General features: G+C 38.7%; 1 protein-coding gene across 3 annotated transcripts in view; it reads right to left on the reverse strand.

The window, feature by feature from the left end:
* Positions 1 to 18,638, reverse strand: part of UPF2 (UPF2 regulator of nonsense mediated mRNA decay) — a 53,948-nt gene that overhangs the window by 33,261 nt on the left and 2,049 nt on the right. For all 3 annotated transcript variants that reach the window (XM_059471702.1, XM_059471705.1, XM_059471703.1), the window contains exons 2-8: positions 15,213 to 15,592; positions 12,859 to 13,638; positions 8,997 to 9,157; positions 7,812 to 8,009; positions 6,429 to 6,578; positions 5,917 to 6,020; positions 5,517 to 5,602 (exon numbers count right to left, since the gene is read on the reverse strand). In XM_059471702.1, the coding sequence (XP_059327685.1) occupies positions 5,517 to 5,602; positions 5,917 to 6,020; positions 6,429 to 6,578; positions 7,812 to 8,009; positions 8,997 to 9,157; positions 12,859 to 13,638; positions 15,213 to 15,574 (1,841 nt within the window). In that variant the 5' untranslated portion in view covers positions 15,575 to 15,592. The remainder of the gene's footprint in view (positions 1 to 5,516; positions 5,603 to 5,916; positions 6,021 to 6,428; positions 6,579 to 7,811; positions 8,010 to 8,996; positions 9,158 to 12,858; positions 13,639 to 15,212; positions 15,593 to 18,638) is intronic.

Raw genomic sequence — 18,638 nt, forward strand, 5'->3', positions numbered from 1 at the left:
AAAAAAACAAAAAAAAAAAAAAAAAACAAAACAAACCAAAACAAAACAAATAAATCCAAAAGCACAGCTGATACACAGAGCTTGTCCTGGCACAAAGCATCAAGACAAAAGCTCCAAAACAAAGCCATCACAACTGCCTCCTTTCCCCCTTTTATGTCACTGGAGCCCATTTCCAAGACATTTAATACCCACTTACAGATAAAGAGACATTTATGTATTTAAATTGTGGGTTAGAAAGATCAGAATATACTCTCCCCAAAAACATAACCAGGCAGGCTCCTGGTAACACACAAGCCTCTGGTGAAACATTGTGGGTATCTCAGTTACCTATTTAACAGCTTTTATCTCTTCTGTTAATCAATAACTGAAGCAGTATTTACATTTTTCAAGCTTGTTGGAACACACAGTCAAGGCTGACTACCCACAGCAAATTACTAGCATGTTATTAAGCATTTAGCCATTAACTTTGAGAGGAGTGAAAGTCTCACTATTTCACACACACCCACAGAAGCTAAACTAAGAGAGGACTGTGCTGAGCCAAGAGGGTAAATTTAACTGAGGGGATTTCTGTATGGCAACTCTTTTAAAACAAATACCAAAGTTTTATTCTGGTCTCAACAAGTACCAGCCTGCTGAGAGGTAATAATTTCATCTCTGTAAACTGAGTATACCTGGGGGAAAATTAAAGTCTTAGAGCATATTGTTGTTATTCCCCTGCAGGACACAAAAGGTTTCTTCATGAGGAAGCATACTAAGACTGGGTTTTTCTAAATAGGTGAAATATAATAAGGAAAAGGCTTGGGTTAATTATGCTGAAATTGGCAACCAGAGATAGAGTTTGTTCCCTCTCAGGGGAGACAAAATTTCATGTTCAGCGGTGGAGACATTCCAGTACCAGTGGCACCATCTACTGGCACATGCAGAGCTTTGTCCCCTCCAAAAGCATTTCTTTCTCTTGAGAAGGGGGGAAGAACTTAACTAAACCCCCACAAACCCCACATTGCTTTCTCTTCCTGCTCTTCTGGCTGTGAAGCAAGATCTGGCATCAGGGATGGGTCAGTGACTCCCTGAATATTCAGCACCACAGGAAAAAGCACCACTTGTGACCACTGTCATTTAGAGCCCAAACCATGGACTGAAATCCAGTCAGCTCTGGGTCTCAGGCTCACATGAGCTACACTTCAGTAAAATATCTAAGAGCACATCTTTTTTCACCATTTCAAATGTCAGTTTATTTTTAAAAGCCCAAACAAACAAAATCAATCATAAACCAACTTACAGAAAAATTTATCTCAAAGTCCTAAGTGCAATCTCTCTAAAAAGAATAAATCCAAAATTTTATTCCCAGGAAGAGTGAAGGGGGCATTTTGTACATTTCCTAATTTCTGTGATTCTACAAGACAGCCTAAAGAATGAAGCAATGGAGCCAGAACTGCTGCCTCACAAGGATAATGGATAAAAGCAGTGCATTCACAGGGCCTGAACAGGTCCCAAGTGCCACCCACACTGCTCAGGGGCAAGACAAGGATGATGTGGAATTGGAATGTTACCAGGGAAGCACTTTTGGCTTTTATTTCTGTGCCAGCACATAAAACTCCTTGATCTCAAGCACATCCCTCAACTGAAACAGGCCAGGCAAACACTGATAAGTCAAGTTCATCTGAACAAAAAGAACCTTGCTACAGAGAAGTCCCAGGATGAAAAGCTGACAGGAAATACACAGGAGGCTTGCAGCTTTTAAATTAAAATGTGAACAACTATTAACACTTAAGAAGCAGCTAACTTCTGGATGGAGAACAACCAATAATAACACTAAAAACTTCCATGTGGAAAACAGATCTCTTGCTGCAGGTAAACTTGCAACACAGATTACCATAAATGGGAACATCAAAAAATACCATAAGCCACAACAGCCCCTATATACTGTATTAAAAGTAATAATAATTACTTAATATACATAGTAATTAGTAATAATAATTATAATGTATAATAATTATAATGTATATTTAGTAATAGCAATTACTAAATATACATTTATCTAGAATTGTTTAGAATTTAAAGCATAAGAAAAGATTTCAGACTTCTCACATTGAAGTAAAAGAATATATTTTACAGAATTGCAGTATTCTGATAAACCTAAATTATTCTGTGTACAATTCAGCAAAGAACCACACAAAAAGGTCCCAAAGCTGTGAGCAGTATGGGTTAAATCACTGCCTGCAGCCCTGCATTAACAGGCTAATATTTAGATTTAAATCAATCCTCCAGCGCAAATGTGAAAGCCACTCGTACACTGCCATTGAAAAATCTTTTTAAAAGGCCTTCTGTTCTGTTGGGCTGGAGGTTCAAATCACAGCTGAAAATGTAAATGTGATCCATTCATCAGCATTCAACAGAGCAGGGCAAGGATGCATTCTAACACTGATTTACAGTGAGTTGAGGAAGAAATGGCCTTTTTTGTCAAATTAAGTTTTCTGTCCTGAAGAATCCTGATTTGTCCCAATCTATCCAACCCTAGTGGCAGCAAGAAAGCTCCCTGGCAACACTACATAATGACTTTGATTTCACAGTGTCTGTTTTACACATCAAACAAAAAACCAGTTTTACATTTTCCTGATGAAACTGTTGTGCCTGCACATTTCCCAAAAGTGATCTCAGGAGAAGAAAGAGAACTTATTCTGTCATTGAAATACCTCATTGTGGCTGCAAATAAAGCAGCTAAACTTAAACAGCATTAACTGATATGCTTGGAAACTAAATGCTTTTTGAAAACATACTGCTCTATCTGCATCCTCAAGGACACTGCTCCTCTGAAGCTTTCACAAAAATCCTCCTCAAAAACAGCATAACAAGCACTCTTGTCCCACAGTATCCCACAGAGATGTTGCAAATATTCTTGGACTAGTAAAACAAGTATGGAACAACAATACTGGAAGGTAAAGCCATATCACTATGGCTCAGTGAAGTGATACCCTGAGCAAAATCATCATTAATGCACAGAACACAAAGCCTCAAAGCAGTGTGACACAGAATATACAGAATTTTCTACAGCAGAAAGGATTAGGAATGTTGATTTGAAGACACACAGCAGAACTGCTCTTTTACCAACTGCAGCAATACAGTTTACTTCAATATTGGGGTAGGTTGCCCTTTCAAATTGTCTGCATTTATGGGCAGCTCAGCTGCTATTTACAATCCAGCTCTTGTGCTCAGAACAAACAGCTCAGTCAACATCCTGTCCTTCAGCTGAGTAGCCCAGAGATGGGCTCACCAATGCAGGCACACACTGAACTCAAGATCTTGAAAGAATCAAGGTAGCTTGAGTATTTATTAGTCAAGTAGGTCCCAGAGGAGACAGCAGGAAAAGGAATTAAAAAAGAATTGTACATCAAATGGTAGTACCTGTTAATATTAGGAATAATACCTAAATAAAATATTAATATTTATACCTAAATATATACATAATACCTAAATAAATAATTCATATTTATAATAAAAAGACCAGCAGTGAGAAGATCAGCTGAGCCATTCACTTCAGTGTTAGTTCCAGCCACTGGAGACCAGAACAGCAGCAGCTCCTCAAGGCTATCCCACCATCTATCCTTCTCTATTGAGGTCTAGGAGAAAAGTTAATATTTAAAAAATTATTATTACTTTTAATACCAATCTGCAGGGCAATGGAATTACCACTGGGAAGAAGACAAATCAATGGCAATGAGGAAACTGTGTATGCTTCTAGGAGTTTATTAACTCTGTTCACAGCACAGCCTGATCACAGACACATTTTTTAACAGTGCAATATTATCAGGAATTTAACTTTTGCTTTCATGCCACCTATGAAATCACACTGCTGAATTTACAAGCCTTATCATGCTGTTCCTGTTTGAAAGTACCTCCTCTCACTGTGCACATCTCCCAGGTCCTCCAGATCACGTGCACCTGGCACAATTTAGCAGATTATGCAAAGAGAATAAAGAACTTTCAAAGAGGTTCCAGGAGTTAATAATCAATTTCAGCAATCTGGAACCTACAGCACCAGGAAATATTACAGGGCAGTGGTACAAACATTAATGTAATGTTTGTAACAGACCAGCCAAAAAGCCACTTCCATTTCACCAATATGGAAAATTCTCTATTCTAGCAGAGCTGAAGGCAAAAGTCTAAGTGCTCCTGCTGATTTTCTTTACTGTAGATGTTCTAAGCTGTGAAAAAGAAATTCTGCTCACATTGTGTTTTGATGCATTTCATGATTACCAGCAGGCTGATAAACAGAAATGTTCCTTCCTCTGCTACCTACATTTGGGCTGAAGAACACCTTGTTGCATCTAACACAGAAGATAATCAGTTGCCTGCCTCCTCTGTCATTAATTAATTAATGTGTTAGGCACAGTCAGGCCTCTATCAAAATCTCCAAACACTGAGGTCAAACCTGTAAATTTTAGAGGCAAGAACACACAAAAGAATGAAAGATTATGTGCACTGCTTCACCATGGAGCCAGGTTAATGCCTCAGTCAGCAAGAGAACAGGATTATTAGCACAGCAGATGCTTATTTCAGATGGGATGCAGAAATGGGCTGAATTAGGGTTGAAAACACAGCACAAGCAGTGATTAAACTTAGAGAAAACAAAGCACCAAGGTCTGTTTGTTCAAAGCCAGTCTACACATGTGTTGAGACAAAACAGATACTCAAGCTATGTTTTTCCCCCCAATGTTAAAAGGTAATGGAATCAAAACTCTTAACAAGAATTCCAAGATGATCATGTTCACTTTATATTAAATTCAGCATCAAAACAGCTCATCATGAGAAACGGGGCAAGGTGAAGTAAGAAAAGCAACTTCTTCATGATTTCACCTATTTAAGGCTCAAGTTTACCAGAGAACAGAAAAATATATTATTCCTCCAATAAATTCAATGTTTTTATTTGAATATTTGCAAACATTTTTGGAAGTAGTGCTCTTCCTGTAAGTGCAGGAAATCTGCTTACACAGAGACAAGGAAAACAGCAAGAGCTTTACACAGGCAGATGTGCACAGACAAAAGAGGCTCAAAGTGCCTGGCCTAGAAGTGGCAGAAGGCACAAGGCTCTTACAATGGCCATGTACTGCATTAGAATTGACACATCACAGGAAATCCTCCTTCCAAACTATACTGTGCTCTAACTGTCAACAGGCTCTAAAAGAAAGTGCAAGTTGTCCTGAATGAAATAAAACCTCCCTTTTTGGTATCAGGTAGGTTTTGCTGTTTTTTTCACAGTTTTCACAATAATGGAAAGAGATCTGCTGTAAACACCAAGTATTAAAAAAAAAATTCCTTATTAAAAACCTTAACTTTTTACAATTTATCATGGTGTGGATCATTGATTCTAAATACTTCTTTGGTGCTTCAGTATAAGCCACTCCAAAAGTGCAGATCAGGAGTAAACAAATGGAATATACACTGGTTTTAAAACATACATGCACATGCTAAATTAATTATTAATGGGTGGATCCAGCTTGGTCCCCTTCTGCTCTTACCTTTGTCTAGGAACTATGAAAAGTGCTCGTACCAGTTTTCTTCTGTTGGCTTTTGTATTCATATTCATGCAAAAATCCATTGCTGCCTATAAAGAGCAGAGTTAATGCAATGCTTCACTTTAATACAGTGTGTTTTCAAGAAAGTAACAGAAAATAGCTTTTAAACACAGCTTTTACAGAGTTATTCCTACTACATAAACTGCTGTAAAAATAACCATAAAGAAAAATCTTCAGTTTTGGCTAGACCTGGCATAGTCAGAAAGCATGTCCACTGAGAGTAATACAGACTGATTGAAAATGAATTCAGCTACTGTCAGACTCTAAAGATTGAAATCTTTATTTTCTATCTGATCTAGCATTATGGCTTTTAAGAGTGCAAAAACTGAAACTATGACTGTACCTTGTCTATGAGGTCTCTGTTGACACAGTTTGGAAGCTGCTGAAGAAAAGCATCTACTATGAGTTTTAAATGAGATCCAGTACTGGCTTCTTCATCTTCTTGCTCTAACAGAGGGACATAAACAAGCAGCAGACATCTTTAAGCTATGAAATATAATAATTTACCAACACATTCCCCAAAAGGTGCATTTGTAATGTTTAGTTGTTAAGTATTCATTCCTCTTTGTAGCCACTCTTCAGACAACTGCCTTTACATTTGCTTACTTTTAAAAGCTGTGTGAAGGAATTGGTAACTTTCACTACATAAACACCCTTAAAATAATTTTCACTTTTATCTGAATGACTTGCTACAAAATCATTTATCACAATCCTAGCAGTTTCTAGCTGCAAGTTTCATAAATAAATAAATTGCCCTGAATGCACTCTACAAATCCTACAAATCCAAACTAAAACAACCAAGTTAAAAAAAAACAAATCACAAAGAAAAAAATTCTTAAAACCAATTCTTTTTACCTTGCTCATCAAGAAGCTTCTTTGTAAGATCTTCTGCCTCATCTCCACAGTCCAACTCCAGTGCATCATCATTAATATCCAGGTTCTCCAGCTCCAACTCCAGATCCTCATTTCCAGCTGCTTCCTTATTGTCTTTGGCATCTTTTGAATCTATTTACAAGTTAAGTAAAAATATCAAATAAATGCTAACAAACTGTTAAATACACACAGTCATTATTACAACATAGGAAGATTAATGCTGCTAAACCTACATCTCTACTGTCTTAATGCAAAATCTTTTACATAGATGAAGAAAAAAAAGGAAAAAACAGAACAGGAAAGGTGTTGATGAAATAACATCCTGTATAAAAGGTCAGACAAAGATTATTAGTTTCCTTGAACACAATATCTGAATCTGAAAGATTCAGAAAAGAGTAGTTAATATTTTTCTTGGACCACAATACTGGTCCAACACTGAGCATTTTTCCAAGAGATTACAATCTACAGAATTTTACTGTTTTTTCAGGCCTCCTTCCAATTGCATTTGCAGACTATGCTTCATTTAAAAAATACATTTCAAGGCAGATAACCTTATTAAAATTCTCAAATTTTTCAAAGCCAAGTGTGACAACTTCTAAACAGTGCACACACTATATGGAAATACAGACTCACAAACAAGTAACATGTCCAGAATCACAGACAAAATTAGTCTGAAATGGACTTTGGTGATACCTCCAGTTCAACCTTTTGGTCAAAGTGGATGAACACTATTCACACCAGATTTCTCAGGTATTTTTCCAGCTGTTTTAAAACAGTAAGGCAGAGATTCCAGTCTCCCTGGGCAAGCTGCTCCAATATCTAAAGATTCTTAGAGGGAAATGTCAGAATTCTCCAATCATGCATCTTCTGTTACACACAGAGCCAGGGATGGTGACTTTTTATCCCATTGCACCTGAAGCCTGCACATGCCTGGTTGTGAACTGAGAGCTGTGCCAGAAGTGAGGAACACCCAGGCCTTCCAATCCAGTGAAATTTTATGCTGACAATGTCATCTACCATTAATAATTGAATAAGAAAATACCAGTGAAAAAACCCCAAACACTAACATTGCAAAAAGGGGAAAACTCTTCCCATTTCTCACAGAAAAGTTGGTATTTACTCACACTGGTTATCCTCCAATTACTTGAAATTTACAATTCTAATAATATTAAAATGCATTTACTTTTTTTCTTTCTTGATAACCAGATGTATTCCCTATCCCATCTTGTTTATTCCCTAAAAATTCATCCAAACTGGTGTATTGTCCTGATTACCACAAATTATTTCATCAGAGACTCATTACTTCCACCAAGTTTGTTTATCTGTTGGACAAGATATGTTGAAGAAAATATCTAAGCATCTTACCTCTTGATTCATCTTTGCTGGAATCCTTGTTCTGGGAATATTTTTCATTATCTTTAAACAAAATTGCTGGCACAAAAGCCTTCAAGTCAATGAGATTCTCATAGAAGTTTCTAGCATCTTCATCTTCCCAGATACCCCCCTCCAGGTCATATTCTCCAGGCTTTCCTGGTGTGAAAATATCAATACCAGGTCCATGTTCTGCAAAAGTAGTGAAAACATCACAAAGTTATTTACACATATTTAAAATCTTTCATGGGGAGGCACCTTTAAGAGTCCTTTTAGGAAAGTGTTAAACTACTTATTATTACTTCTGTTTTCACCTGAATATTTCAATGCATACTTTAAAGTGGCTTTAACAATTCAAGCTTAGTATTAGACATACCAAGAAATTATCTTAAGATCATAAATTTCATTTTGATTAAAAATACAGACAGAATCAGAGGAAGTCAAATCAAGAAAAACTAGCAGCACATTATGTGGTATTAGAAAGTTGTACCAGACTTTAACAACATTAGCATTAAAAGTAATCAATTGGAGTATGATGAACTGTATGAACCCCACTGAGTTTTAAGCATGAAGTTTAAAAAGAACAATTTAATACTTAAAGGCATTAAAAAATACAGCTTTTTAAAGTTCAACATAATTTAAAGCAAAGGATACTCATGATTTCAACAACATCTCAATGAATCTTACAGTTCACATTTTTTTTAAAGGCATTGAAAGCTGCACTCCTGCTCAGGAGGCCAGACAGCCACACCTAGTGACTTATCTGGCTTATCAGTATGTTCCTGCCCACAACAGACTTCAAATTTATTTTTTAACAGTGTCAGCTTTTAAAACTCTGACACAGTTTTTAAATACTAAAACCTGCATAATAGTAAAGGAAAGGATCAGGTTAAAAACCTTTCTACTTTTCCATTTATTACTCTATCCCCAGAAACAAACCCAAAGAGCGGGTTTCCATAAGTACACAGAATATACAATAGTTATGGTTAAATAGTAGGCATAATTACTTTAATTTTTAAAAATAAATGTATTATTCATTAGCTGATATCCTTTAGGAGGAAAGGCTGAATGAAATGAAACCAGCAGAAAGAACACTTTGCTAAGAGGGTTTGGTTCATTTTTCCACCACATCCAAGCTGAGTCCAGGGTTCTGCTGAGCTGCTTTAGAATCTGGCTTACCCTCAGGGGTTGGCTTCTCTTGGGGGAGGTCAGGCATGTTCTCATCCAAAAGATCAGCCAGAGACTGAGAACTTGCCAGCAGCTTCTGATAAGACATTGCAAATTCCTCATACTGCTTGTGTCGATCTTCACTCAGCTCTCCCTTGGAGTGGAGAATGCGTCTGCAAAACCCAAACTGACAGTCAGAACCTCCCCTTCAAACACACCTGAGCTGTGCTGAGCCATCAAAACTCCTCTGAGCAAAGCTACCCTGCCCTCTCCGAGGGAGCTGCAACAATTCCAGTTTAGACTGCAATGGCAAACATTTAAGTGACACTATTATCTTTCCAAACCACACTGAATTTCCAACTTCAGTGTTGGAAATTGAAAGAGAAAGGCCCACTTACTCTTTGCCACAATTAGGCTGTAAAAGTCCTAAAAATACTTTATGGTAAAATAAAATATTAAATTTATCAATAAGCTAGATAAAAGTTGCTTTGCACCTGTAACAATCCATTTCTACACTGTTTAAATGATTACATGAACTATTGTCACCAGGAGGATCAAAAAATTTGCAAGCAGCACACTGACTTTCCAACAAAACAAGTTATTTCAAGGCTATCAGTCTAAATTGTGAGCAGCTATATTTGTTTCTTCAGGTGCTCTTCATTTTCTTTTACAAAACTATTCATACTTGTTTCAAATAATAATTTTTAACATTGAAGTCTGTTGTCAAAAGTAACTTGCACTTGAAGGAACCTAATCACTGCTCACAAGTGCTGGAACCACTGACCAAGCACCCTGCACTGAGATAAAAGCATAAGAAACCTGAAAAAGGTGCAAATGGCACAATTCCCAAAGCAGGTTGTATCATTACATTACCACCTGTAGGATTCCAATCTGTAGGATTTTATTATGCAACAGGCAAACAGTCACAGTCTTGCCAAAGCATTTTGTGGCATAAGAATTCTGAAATAGTTAAGGCAATGGAAGTTGAGGGATATCAGTCTTTTTGTTCTAGATTAATTGTAAAACAAAAGTCTTTTTGTAAACATTTACAGGGTGAGCAACAAAATCCCTTATCCCTGCTCAGAACCAGAAGTGGACACAGGTGTCTGGCAAGAGAGCAAGAAGCATTAATGCTGGCAAAAGTTCTATTTCTCTGACAAAACACACTTATTTAACATGTATTGCCTGCTCCTCCAAAGTACAGCAAAGAAAAATTAACAAATTAAATAACCACTGAGTATTTGTGAAGTGCAGCAGCTCAGTTTGGATTCAGGAAACACATTAAGTGTCAATTCACAGCTTTTCCATGGAGACTGCTGTCTATTACACACATATTTTAAACCAGCAGCTTTATAAACACGAGCGTTGAAGCTCTCTGCTATTATTAAAAAGAAAAAAAGCAAAGTGCTGTAACAACAGCACAAGACTTTCAGTTCTCAATTTCAGTTTCAAGAAGACAAGTGTTAACAAATTCAAAGCAGTTAAAGCAAATGAAGCAAACCAAAAGCACGGTTCACCTGTGAATACAATTACAAGTACAGCACACAGTACTTGTCTCACTTTATGTCTCCTCAAAGCACAAGGCAAGTCCAGCACATCTTAAAAACATCCTTAATTTAGACAAAAGAAGTTTCTTCCATAGCTAACACTTATTTTTGAAAATTCTCTTCAGAATATGGGAATCAAGGTGTTTCCTTCAATGACACAGCCTGGCAAGTTTTGTTGTGCCCTCAGCTGTGTAACCAAACAAGTCAAAGCATAACTCAAGGTACTTTTCCTGACCATCCCCTTGAGTCTGCTTTAATTTTACCTAAATGATTCCACAGGTAACACAGCACTAAAGCACTGTTAATTTAGCATAGTAATTTTCAATTAATTCAACCAACTTGTACAAGCTAAATCATTTCACAGTCATTCTCCTGACAGAGATAAATGGATGAGTTATTTACCTGACAAAATATCATAACCTTAACATGTAACACAGTTAATGCACAAAAGGGAACACTTCACTCCCTGCTCACTTCATTGATTGTGGAATAACACTGTGAATAAAAACTACAAATGGATCAGATTTTTAATACACAGAGAATTGCTTTATCCAATAGGATTATTGGGGTTTTTAAAAATAAAACAAAACTAAACCAACCTAACCAAACAAAAACACCACAAAAACTACACCTATAAAAAATCCAAAAGCAAGTAAGGAATCAAAGGCACAATCACTTTCCCCAAACCCACAGTTCAGGAAGATTTCTGTAATACTCATGCACTTCTTCCTTGGCAAATCTCTGTCTTGCCCTCCTCACACCCTGCACTTCCCCAGCAAGCAAATGCCACAAATCTGTTACAAATGCTGTAAACAAATAAAATCTGGTAGGAAAGATTTTGATGCCTTATTTAATAAAACTCATTCCTCCTTATTAAGGAGTTAAAATAGACACCTCAAGGTTCAGAGAGAGAAATAAGAGAGTTCTCTTAATCCAGTGATAAATGACAGCTCTCCACATTCCTTCCCCAACACAAAGCCTTGCACCCAAGCTGGCAGGGAGGGATAATTCAATGACAAGGTGCTCAAAGAGGTCCCTCCTCTGCCCTTGTCTGATCCACTCATGCAGGCTCAGTGATGAGGGCAGACCAGGCTGCTCAGGCTCTGTCCACTCATTTTTCTGCAGTTCTACAAGTAAATATTAAAGTATATTTCTACATCCCAGATAATTTATATTCTTTCTGCTTCTTGCTTTCTTAACATATTTTATACCTCTCAGAAATTTTTTTCGCTCTATTTTCTATCATGCAGACTTTGTAACACTCACTCATTGGAACACCAGCCAGAACCAATGTGCCCAGAACTAATGATAATTGTGAAAATATAAAGGTTCATATTCATTCACTTTGCAAAAATTACACCTTAGCCAGTAATGTACTTTGAATTAGTAAGGTACTTGTAGAAATAATGGTACCTCAAAAATTCAGTTTATGATCCTGTGAAATTCAACACTTGCCTGAGACCAGATAGGACTGCAGCACAAAACCCATCAGCACAAAGGATTCTTGCTTTGGAAACATAAAAATTTAATGCATTCCAAGCATACATTTGGTTGTGGATGGATGTCCAACCTTTTAGCTGAAGTTTGTGTCTATAAACAGTAATGTGTTCATTTCTAGCTGACTGGAATGCTTCCAGAAGAAATTAACAATGACTGTTTTAAGAATAGCATTTGGGTTTAGGCTGGCTCCAATAATGAGAATTCAGGATGCTTTAAAGCAAACAGTTATTAAAAAATGTGAACATGGCAGAAATAAAATTATTCAGATCTCAGTCTGCATATTCATACCCTGCAATATTAGTAGTACATATAAATATTTAGGAAGACTTTTATTACATTGTCTATGCCCTCCAACACTTAAAGACATTTATTTAATATATACTTGTCTACCTTGGAGTGTAACAGATACCTTCTTAACCTATTTTTTCCTTCATCCTAGTATACTAAAATAAGTAAACAAGCCAAAGCAATTGTGGCATATGCTTCGTTTGATACATGTGGGTGGAAAGGGAGAAATCAGCTTGTGCCAACTGGAAAAGGACAGTACCAGCTGGGAAAGCAGCATTGCTCTCGTGCTGATAAGGAAACAGCACCAAACAAAGGAAAGATAATTACCTCCCTTTCCTTTAAAAGATATTCAAAGAGTCTGTTTTGTCTCTGCTTTTTAAGTATTCAGAACAAATTTAGAACTTTTTTTTAGAAACACTGCAGAACACACTTATCTTGTACACACTGCTAACTTTGTTCATAAATACTGCAACAAATCTAGGTATTTCATAAATAAACTAATTTTTATTCATAAGTAAAAAGCAACATTCAATTGTCACCTGTTTTGTCTTTCAATATTTTGTAGCTCCCTGTGGTCCCTTTTCAGGTGTTTGGTCAAAGATGTAAAGTATTCCTTCAACAAATTCTGGAAGGGCTGTTGTTTCTCTGGGCTAATTATCTCACTAGGAGGAAAGCTCAAGTTAAACTTCTCTGCAACAGTTTTTACCTTCCTTGGTACCAAACCAGCAATGTCATCTCCACAGTGCCGACAGAAGCTGATAACCACAGAAACGTGAGTGTGGGATTCTCTGTCAGCGTTAATAATATTTTTAAGCTGCTCATAGATTAAAGACAAACCTTCCTTGTCAGTGAAAATCCCAACTATTGTCAACTCTGCAATGAAACGCAAATCAGTTCTTAACTTGGAAATGTTGGGAGTCTTCTCTTCTTTCCTTGCTTCAAAATGTTTTTTCCAAGCCTGAAGTAAGGAAGGAGCAAAATCAACATATCGCTGGTGAAACAGGGAACACAAGTGCACAGCGCAGTTCACGTCTGGTATTTTCAGTTTGGCCTCCACAATAGAAGCTACAGCTTCTGCAATGTATTTGCTTAAATTCAGGCTATTAAAGTCATGGGACAAGGAGTCCCTTTGTTGCTCTGTAATGGTTTTTAGCTTCTTAACAAAAGCTGTGTTCTTCTTCAGACTGGAGTCCAGCCTGCTGAAGAAGTTTTCCTCGGGACGACTCTCCGGCGCGTTCTGGTTTTTGCTGCGGAGCTCTTTTCTTGCCTGATGGCGCTCCCAGGCCTCCTGATGGAGCTGATGGGCTTCCTCCTTCTCCCTGTGCAACAAAAAAATTACTTTTGTTATGGAACCCTCATCTCAGAGTATCAGTACAAAGGAAAAAAGGTCACAGTTGGAAAACTTCAGGAGTTCTAACACAATTTCCCCTTCTCTCTTCTGTAATATCTACTAAGTTAATCCTAGAAAGCTAAAGCATCTGCTGCAGAAACTCTGCTTAATTTTTGTGTTGCAAAGGGCAAGTACTACTGGTTACAAAACAAAATTTCTCAAATATTTCTATGCAGAACATATTAATCCCAACAGACTTGGAAAATATAAACATGAAACTTCATTTACTACTGATGAAGTTCCCCCAGAAGAGGAAACAGCCTTTCAAAAGGCTGTATTACACATTTAAGGAAAATCTTTTCTTGCCAGACTACTGAAATTACACAAAAAATTTGCAATAGGTGAAATATATCTGTCCCAGCTAGAATTTGGCCATGACATTGCCTCAATCTTAAAAGGGAAATATTTCAGACCTAAAAAGATGCCACCTTCAACACTGTACTATGGCTGGATAACATAATAAGAAACGTGGTCTTGGTAATATCACATATTAAACTGCCAGGCTACATTCTGAGTTTGCCATCCAGGTATCAGGTGTCTGTGACTGATTAAAAGTCATTTCTCACATCAGATTTGCTCCTGTTATGTATGATCTGTAGACCTGCAAAGTCTGCATTCCCAACTTTTGGACAGTAACACTTAATGTTAAATGCATCTGTGCTTCTTTGTTGTCCTGGGACAGAATTAATTTTCTTCAGAGTATCCTGTATGGGGCTCTGCTTTGGATTTGTGCTGGAATCAGTGCTGATAACACAGGGGTGTTTTCACTGTGGCTGGGATGGGCTTACACGTGGCCAAGGCCTTTTCTGCTCCACACCCCACCCCACCCTACCAAGGGGGAGTCTGGGGGTGCACAAGGAGCTGGGAGGGAACACAGCCAGGAGAGCTGACCCCAAGGGACCCAGGGATATCCCAGTCCATATGTGACACTATGGCCAATACATAAACCTGGGGCAAGAAGGAAGGAGAGGGATGAGAGGAGTGATGTGTTTGTCTTCCCAAGTCACTGTTAACATTTGATGGAGCCCTGCTGTCCTGGGGATTGCTGGGGAAGTGGGGAATGAATTCATTGTTTTGGTTTGCTTGCCTGCACAGCTCCTGCTTTACCCATTGAACTGTCTTTATGTCAACCCATAAGATTTCACACTTTTCTGATTCTCTTCCCCAGCCTGCTGAGGGGAGGGAGTGGCTGTGTGGGGCTGATGCCAGCTGGGGTTAAATCACAACATTTACTCAAGCACAATTGTGCTCTCCATGGTCATCACATGCAGAACACTATCAAACCCCCACAACAGAGACCAAAGTAACAGAGGATACAAGTGAACACTCAAAACCTCTTAGAAGTCATAAAGCACAAACACACAGGCATGTAAAATTTATAACACTACATGCAACTTATTAAAAGTAACTCCAACACTTCATCGATGTTTTACAACTCTGACCACAATCCTGATAACAGAACTCCAGCATTTGGCCCAATTAAACCTTTAAAAGATAACTTACTTCAGTTGAGCAGCTTCCTCTTCTTGTTTCTTTTTTTCTTCCTCCTCTTGTTTCTTTTTCTCCTCTTCTTCAAGTTTCTTTTTTTCTTCTTCTTCTTTCTTCTTTTGCTCCTCTTCTGCCTTTACTTTATCCTCTTCCTTTTTCTTCCGCTCCTTGTCTTCCTTCTTTCTTTTATCCTCTTCCATTTTTTTCTTTTTATCTTCAGGAACCTTTAAAGTCTCTCTCTTCATACCAACCTTCACATCTTCTTTTGGCTTTTCCCTGGTGCTCACTGGTCGCCTTTCACTGAATTCTTTTTCTTTATTATTTAACTGAGATTCTTTTTCTTCCATATTTGCTGGCTTTTTGCGCTCAGCTGGCATTGTGTTACCCAGGCAAACCTGCAGAAGCACAGGAAAACAAGAACTTTTAAATTGCTGTTGATATTTTAGTCATTTTTCACAGCCCACCCATATTCACTTAACTCACAAATGTGTGACTCATCAAAATAAAGGTTGTCTTGAACTAAGGAATGGACCTGACAAGTAAAAACAAATCATTTTGTAAGCATGTCGTTCTGCAAAGTTGTCTTCAGCACGAATTGTGAAATAAAAGCATCCTGAAGTTTCTACAACCCAAAGAATTTAAGATCTTGAACATAAACAAGTCCATCGGAAAGAAAAATAATTCAAGACTGATGAAAACAAAGTACCCCAAATTTAAAAATGAGTACACACTTGAAACATCAGCATGCATCTGCACCTCACTGACCTTCCTACACATCTCCCAAGAATCCTCCCCCTTCCACTAGCACTACTTAGGATCATAGGATAATGCAGGTTAGATGGGACCTTAAGTAATTCATCCCGCTGCTCAAAGCAGGGTCAGCAATGAGATCAGACAAGACTGTGCCAGTCCTGAAAAGTGTCAAGGAAAGAAACTGCACAACCCCTCTGGCCAAGCTGCCCCAGTGCTGGATTATCCTCACTGTGAAAAGGCATTAACTTGCTGCCTTGTTTCCTCACCCCTCCCAGATGTGCCCAGCATCTCCAGCACTCAGCACAAGCAGCAGCTGAAGAGCACAGTGCTGACTCAGCTGGACGCACAAACCGCCCTGCCAGCAGAGCAAACGGAAATAACATCACAAAGGCTGTGATTATCAAGACTTAGCAAAGGCTACAGTTTCTCTCTCCTTCCACTCAACCAACATTTCTGTAGGAGCTTTAGCCTCTTTGGGGTTTCCAGTCCTCCAAGCTTTGGTTTCATTTGGATAAGGACACAAAAGGTGACACATATTGAACACAAAAGGGTAAAATCACAGGGCAGTTTTGATTAGGAGGAAACTGTGATGAGCACCTAGTTTAGGCCCCAGCTCCAAGCAGATCCAAGCAGATCAGAGGCTTGGCAAAGGCTTTGGTGTCCCCAGGAATAGAGAAGCAATGGTCACTCTGGGCTCACAGAGAAAAAGCTTTTCCTGACACCAGCCTGGAAACTGCCATGCCCCACATTGTGTTTGTTACTTTTCATCCTATCCCTGCACAGCCTGGGGGAGAAGCCAGCTTCATCTTCACCAGGCTCTCCCATCAGGTTGTTTTAAGACAGTAATAAGATTTCCCCCACTTTTCTTACAGATCAAGAACCCAGTTCTCTGTGTTTCTCTTCAGATATGTTCTCCAGCCTCCCTGTGTTCTTGGTGATCTTCTAACAGACTTATTTCAGTGTGGCAATGCCATTGTTGGGAACAGAGAACCCACACCTGGATGTGGTAACTCCTGAGCAGAGGGGGGAGACACACTCAGCCTTAGGGTTCACGGCTGGTACCACAGCCTGGAATGCCAGGGCATTCTGCTGGCTCCTGTCAGGGGCAGGAGGGCCAGGCAGCACCACAAGAGGCATTTACAACCACCCAGGCTTTTACTTCAGGCTAAATTAATTTTCACATACTTCCATGCTTCAAGTTAAATGCATGCATGGGTGGGACTGACAGGACACCACTGCATGTGATGCCTTTTGAAGAGCCATCACTTTGTTTTCATCAGTAACACCAGTTTGATTCCCAATGGTCACCCCTACTTCTGCCTTTCTAACATTTTACTCTGGATTATGAAAACATTTAGATTCACCAAGTCCCTGCATCTACTCAGAGTGGATAATGAGACACCTACATTCCAATCTAATGCAGAGTGCTTCTGGTATTAATTTTAACTATTTCGAAATATGTTTATAAACAAATAAATTTATTTATAAATAAATCTTCACAATAAAGATGTTTCTTAATAAGCATTGCACATTCTCTCTGCCATCTCCCAAACAATAAAATGACAGATTTATATACTGTCTGTGCCAACAAGATGAAACTGTATTACAATATTTAAGGTGCTCATCCAGAGCTTCTGAAGAAAAATTGAGTGCAAAAATTTACAATATCAGTGTTTACATCTAGGCAGTGATAACTTAGCAGTGGGGAGCCTGTTCATGACTTGGCCTCAGGCAGCAACTGGCAATGGCACCAACAGGGAAATGTCTCTGACAGGGACTTATGGAAATCAAATCTGCATTGCTTAAACAAGCACACTTGGCTCCCTAGTGCATGGCTACAACTCTAAAATTTCAAACTATTTGAATTCCAAAACCACTCATCTTAAAACAGTGTTATTATGAAATCAGTACTTAACCAAAGAGGGAAGGGGTTGCCTGTGTTTAAAGAAATGCTGGAACAGCATGTCACAATTCCAGTACTCTGAACAAAATATCCAGCTACACAAGAAACTTTTAACAGCAGGGTCATTTACCAACAGGGTCATTCATCCTCTTACTAAATTTAGGAACTCAGAATTCTGTTTTAAAGATGTATCTGATGCTTCCTTGTATAAAAGCAAACCTGAGAAGATGAGATAAAAAGAAAAGGGAGGGAGCATAATTGGGCACATTATGGTTTTGACCACAAGGCAGTATTGTCCACTTTTTCCCAGGGAACAACGGAGTCCAAAAAAAACCCCAAAATCTCGTTTTACAGTAAGATTCTGTTCTGTTCCCAGAACAGGTACGCTGCAACACTTCTCACTGCCTACTACGTGTGCAGCTCCTTATCTCGCAAACCTTTCCGACGGCTGTGCCAGCTCGTTGGCGCCGGCACCGAACGGCCCGGGGCAGCGGGAGGCGGCGCTGCCGCTGCTGCAGCAACACCGGCGGCCCCAGCGCAGCCCCAGCCAGGCGGAGCTCCCGGGACAGGCAGAGCTGTCCCACAGGAAACCTTCCCAAAAGCTGTGGGACGCAGGGAAAAACGGGAACAGCTGGCTCGCCTGGGCCTCATCTCCATAGCTAACAAGGCTGAAGGTGGCATGGAAATATTGATTCTGTTTAATATCTCACATTTACATTAATGCTCTGATGGAAAGGCATAATAATGGCATGAACTTCATAAGGCAACAGACAGGACAAACCAGC

Source organism: Ammospiza nelsoni, chromosome 5 (assembly GCF_027579445.1).
Source record: "Ammospiza nelsoni isolate bAmmNel1 chromosome 5, bAmmNel1.pri, whole genome shotgun sequence".
Lineage (NCBI taxonomy): Eukaryota > Metazoa > Chordata > Aves > Passeriformes > Passerellidae > Ammospiza > Ammospiza nelsoni.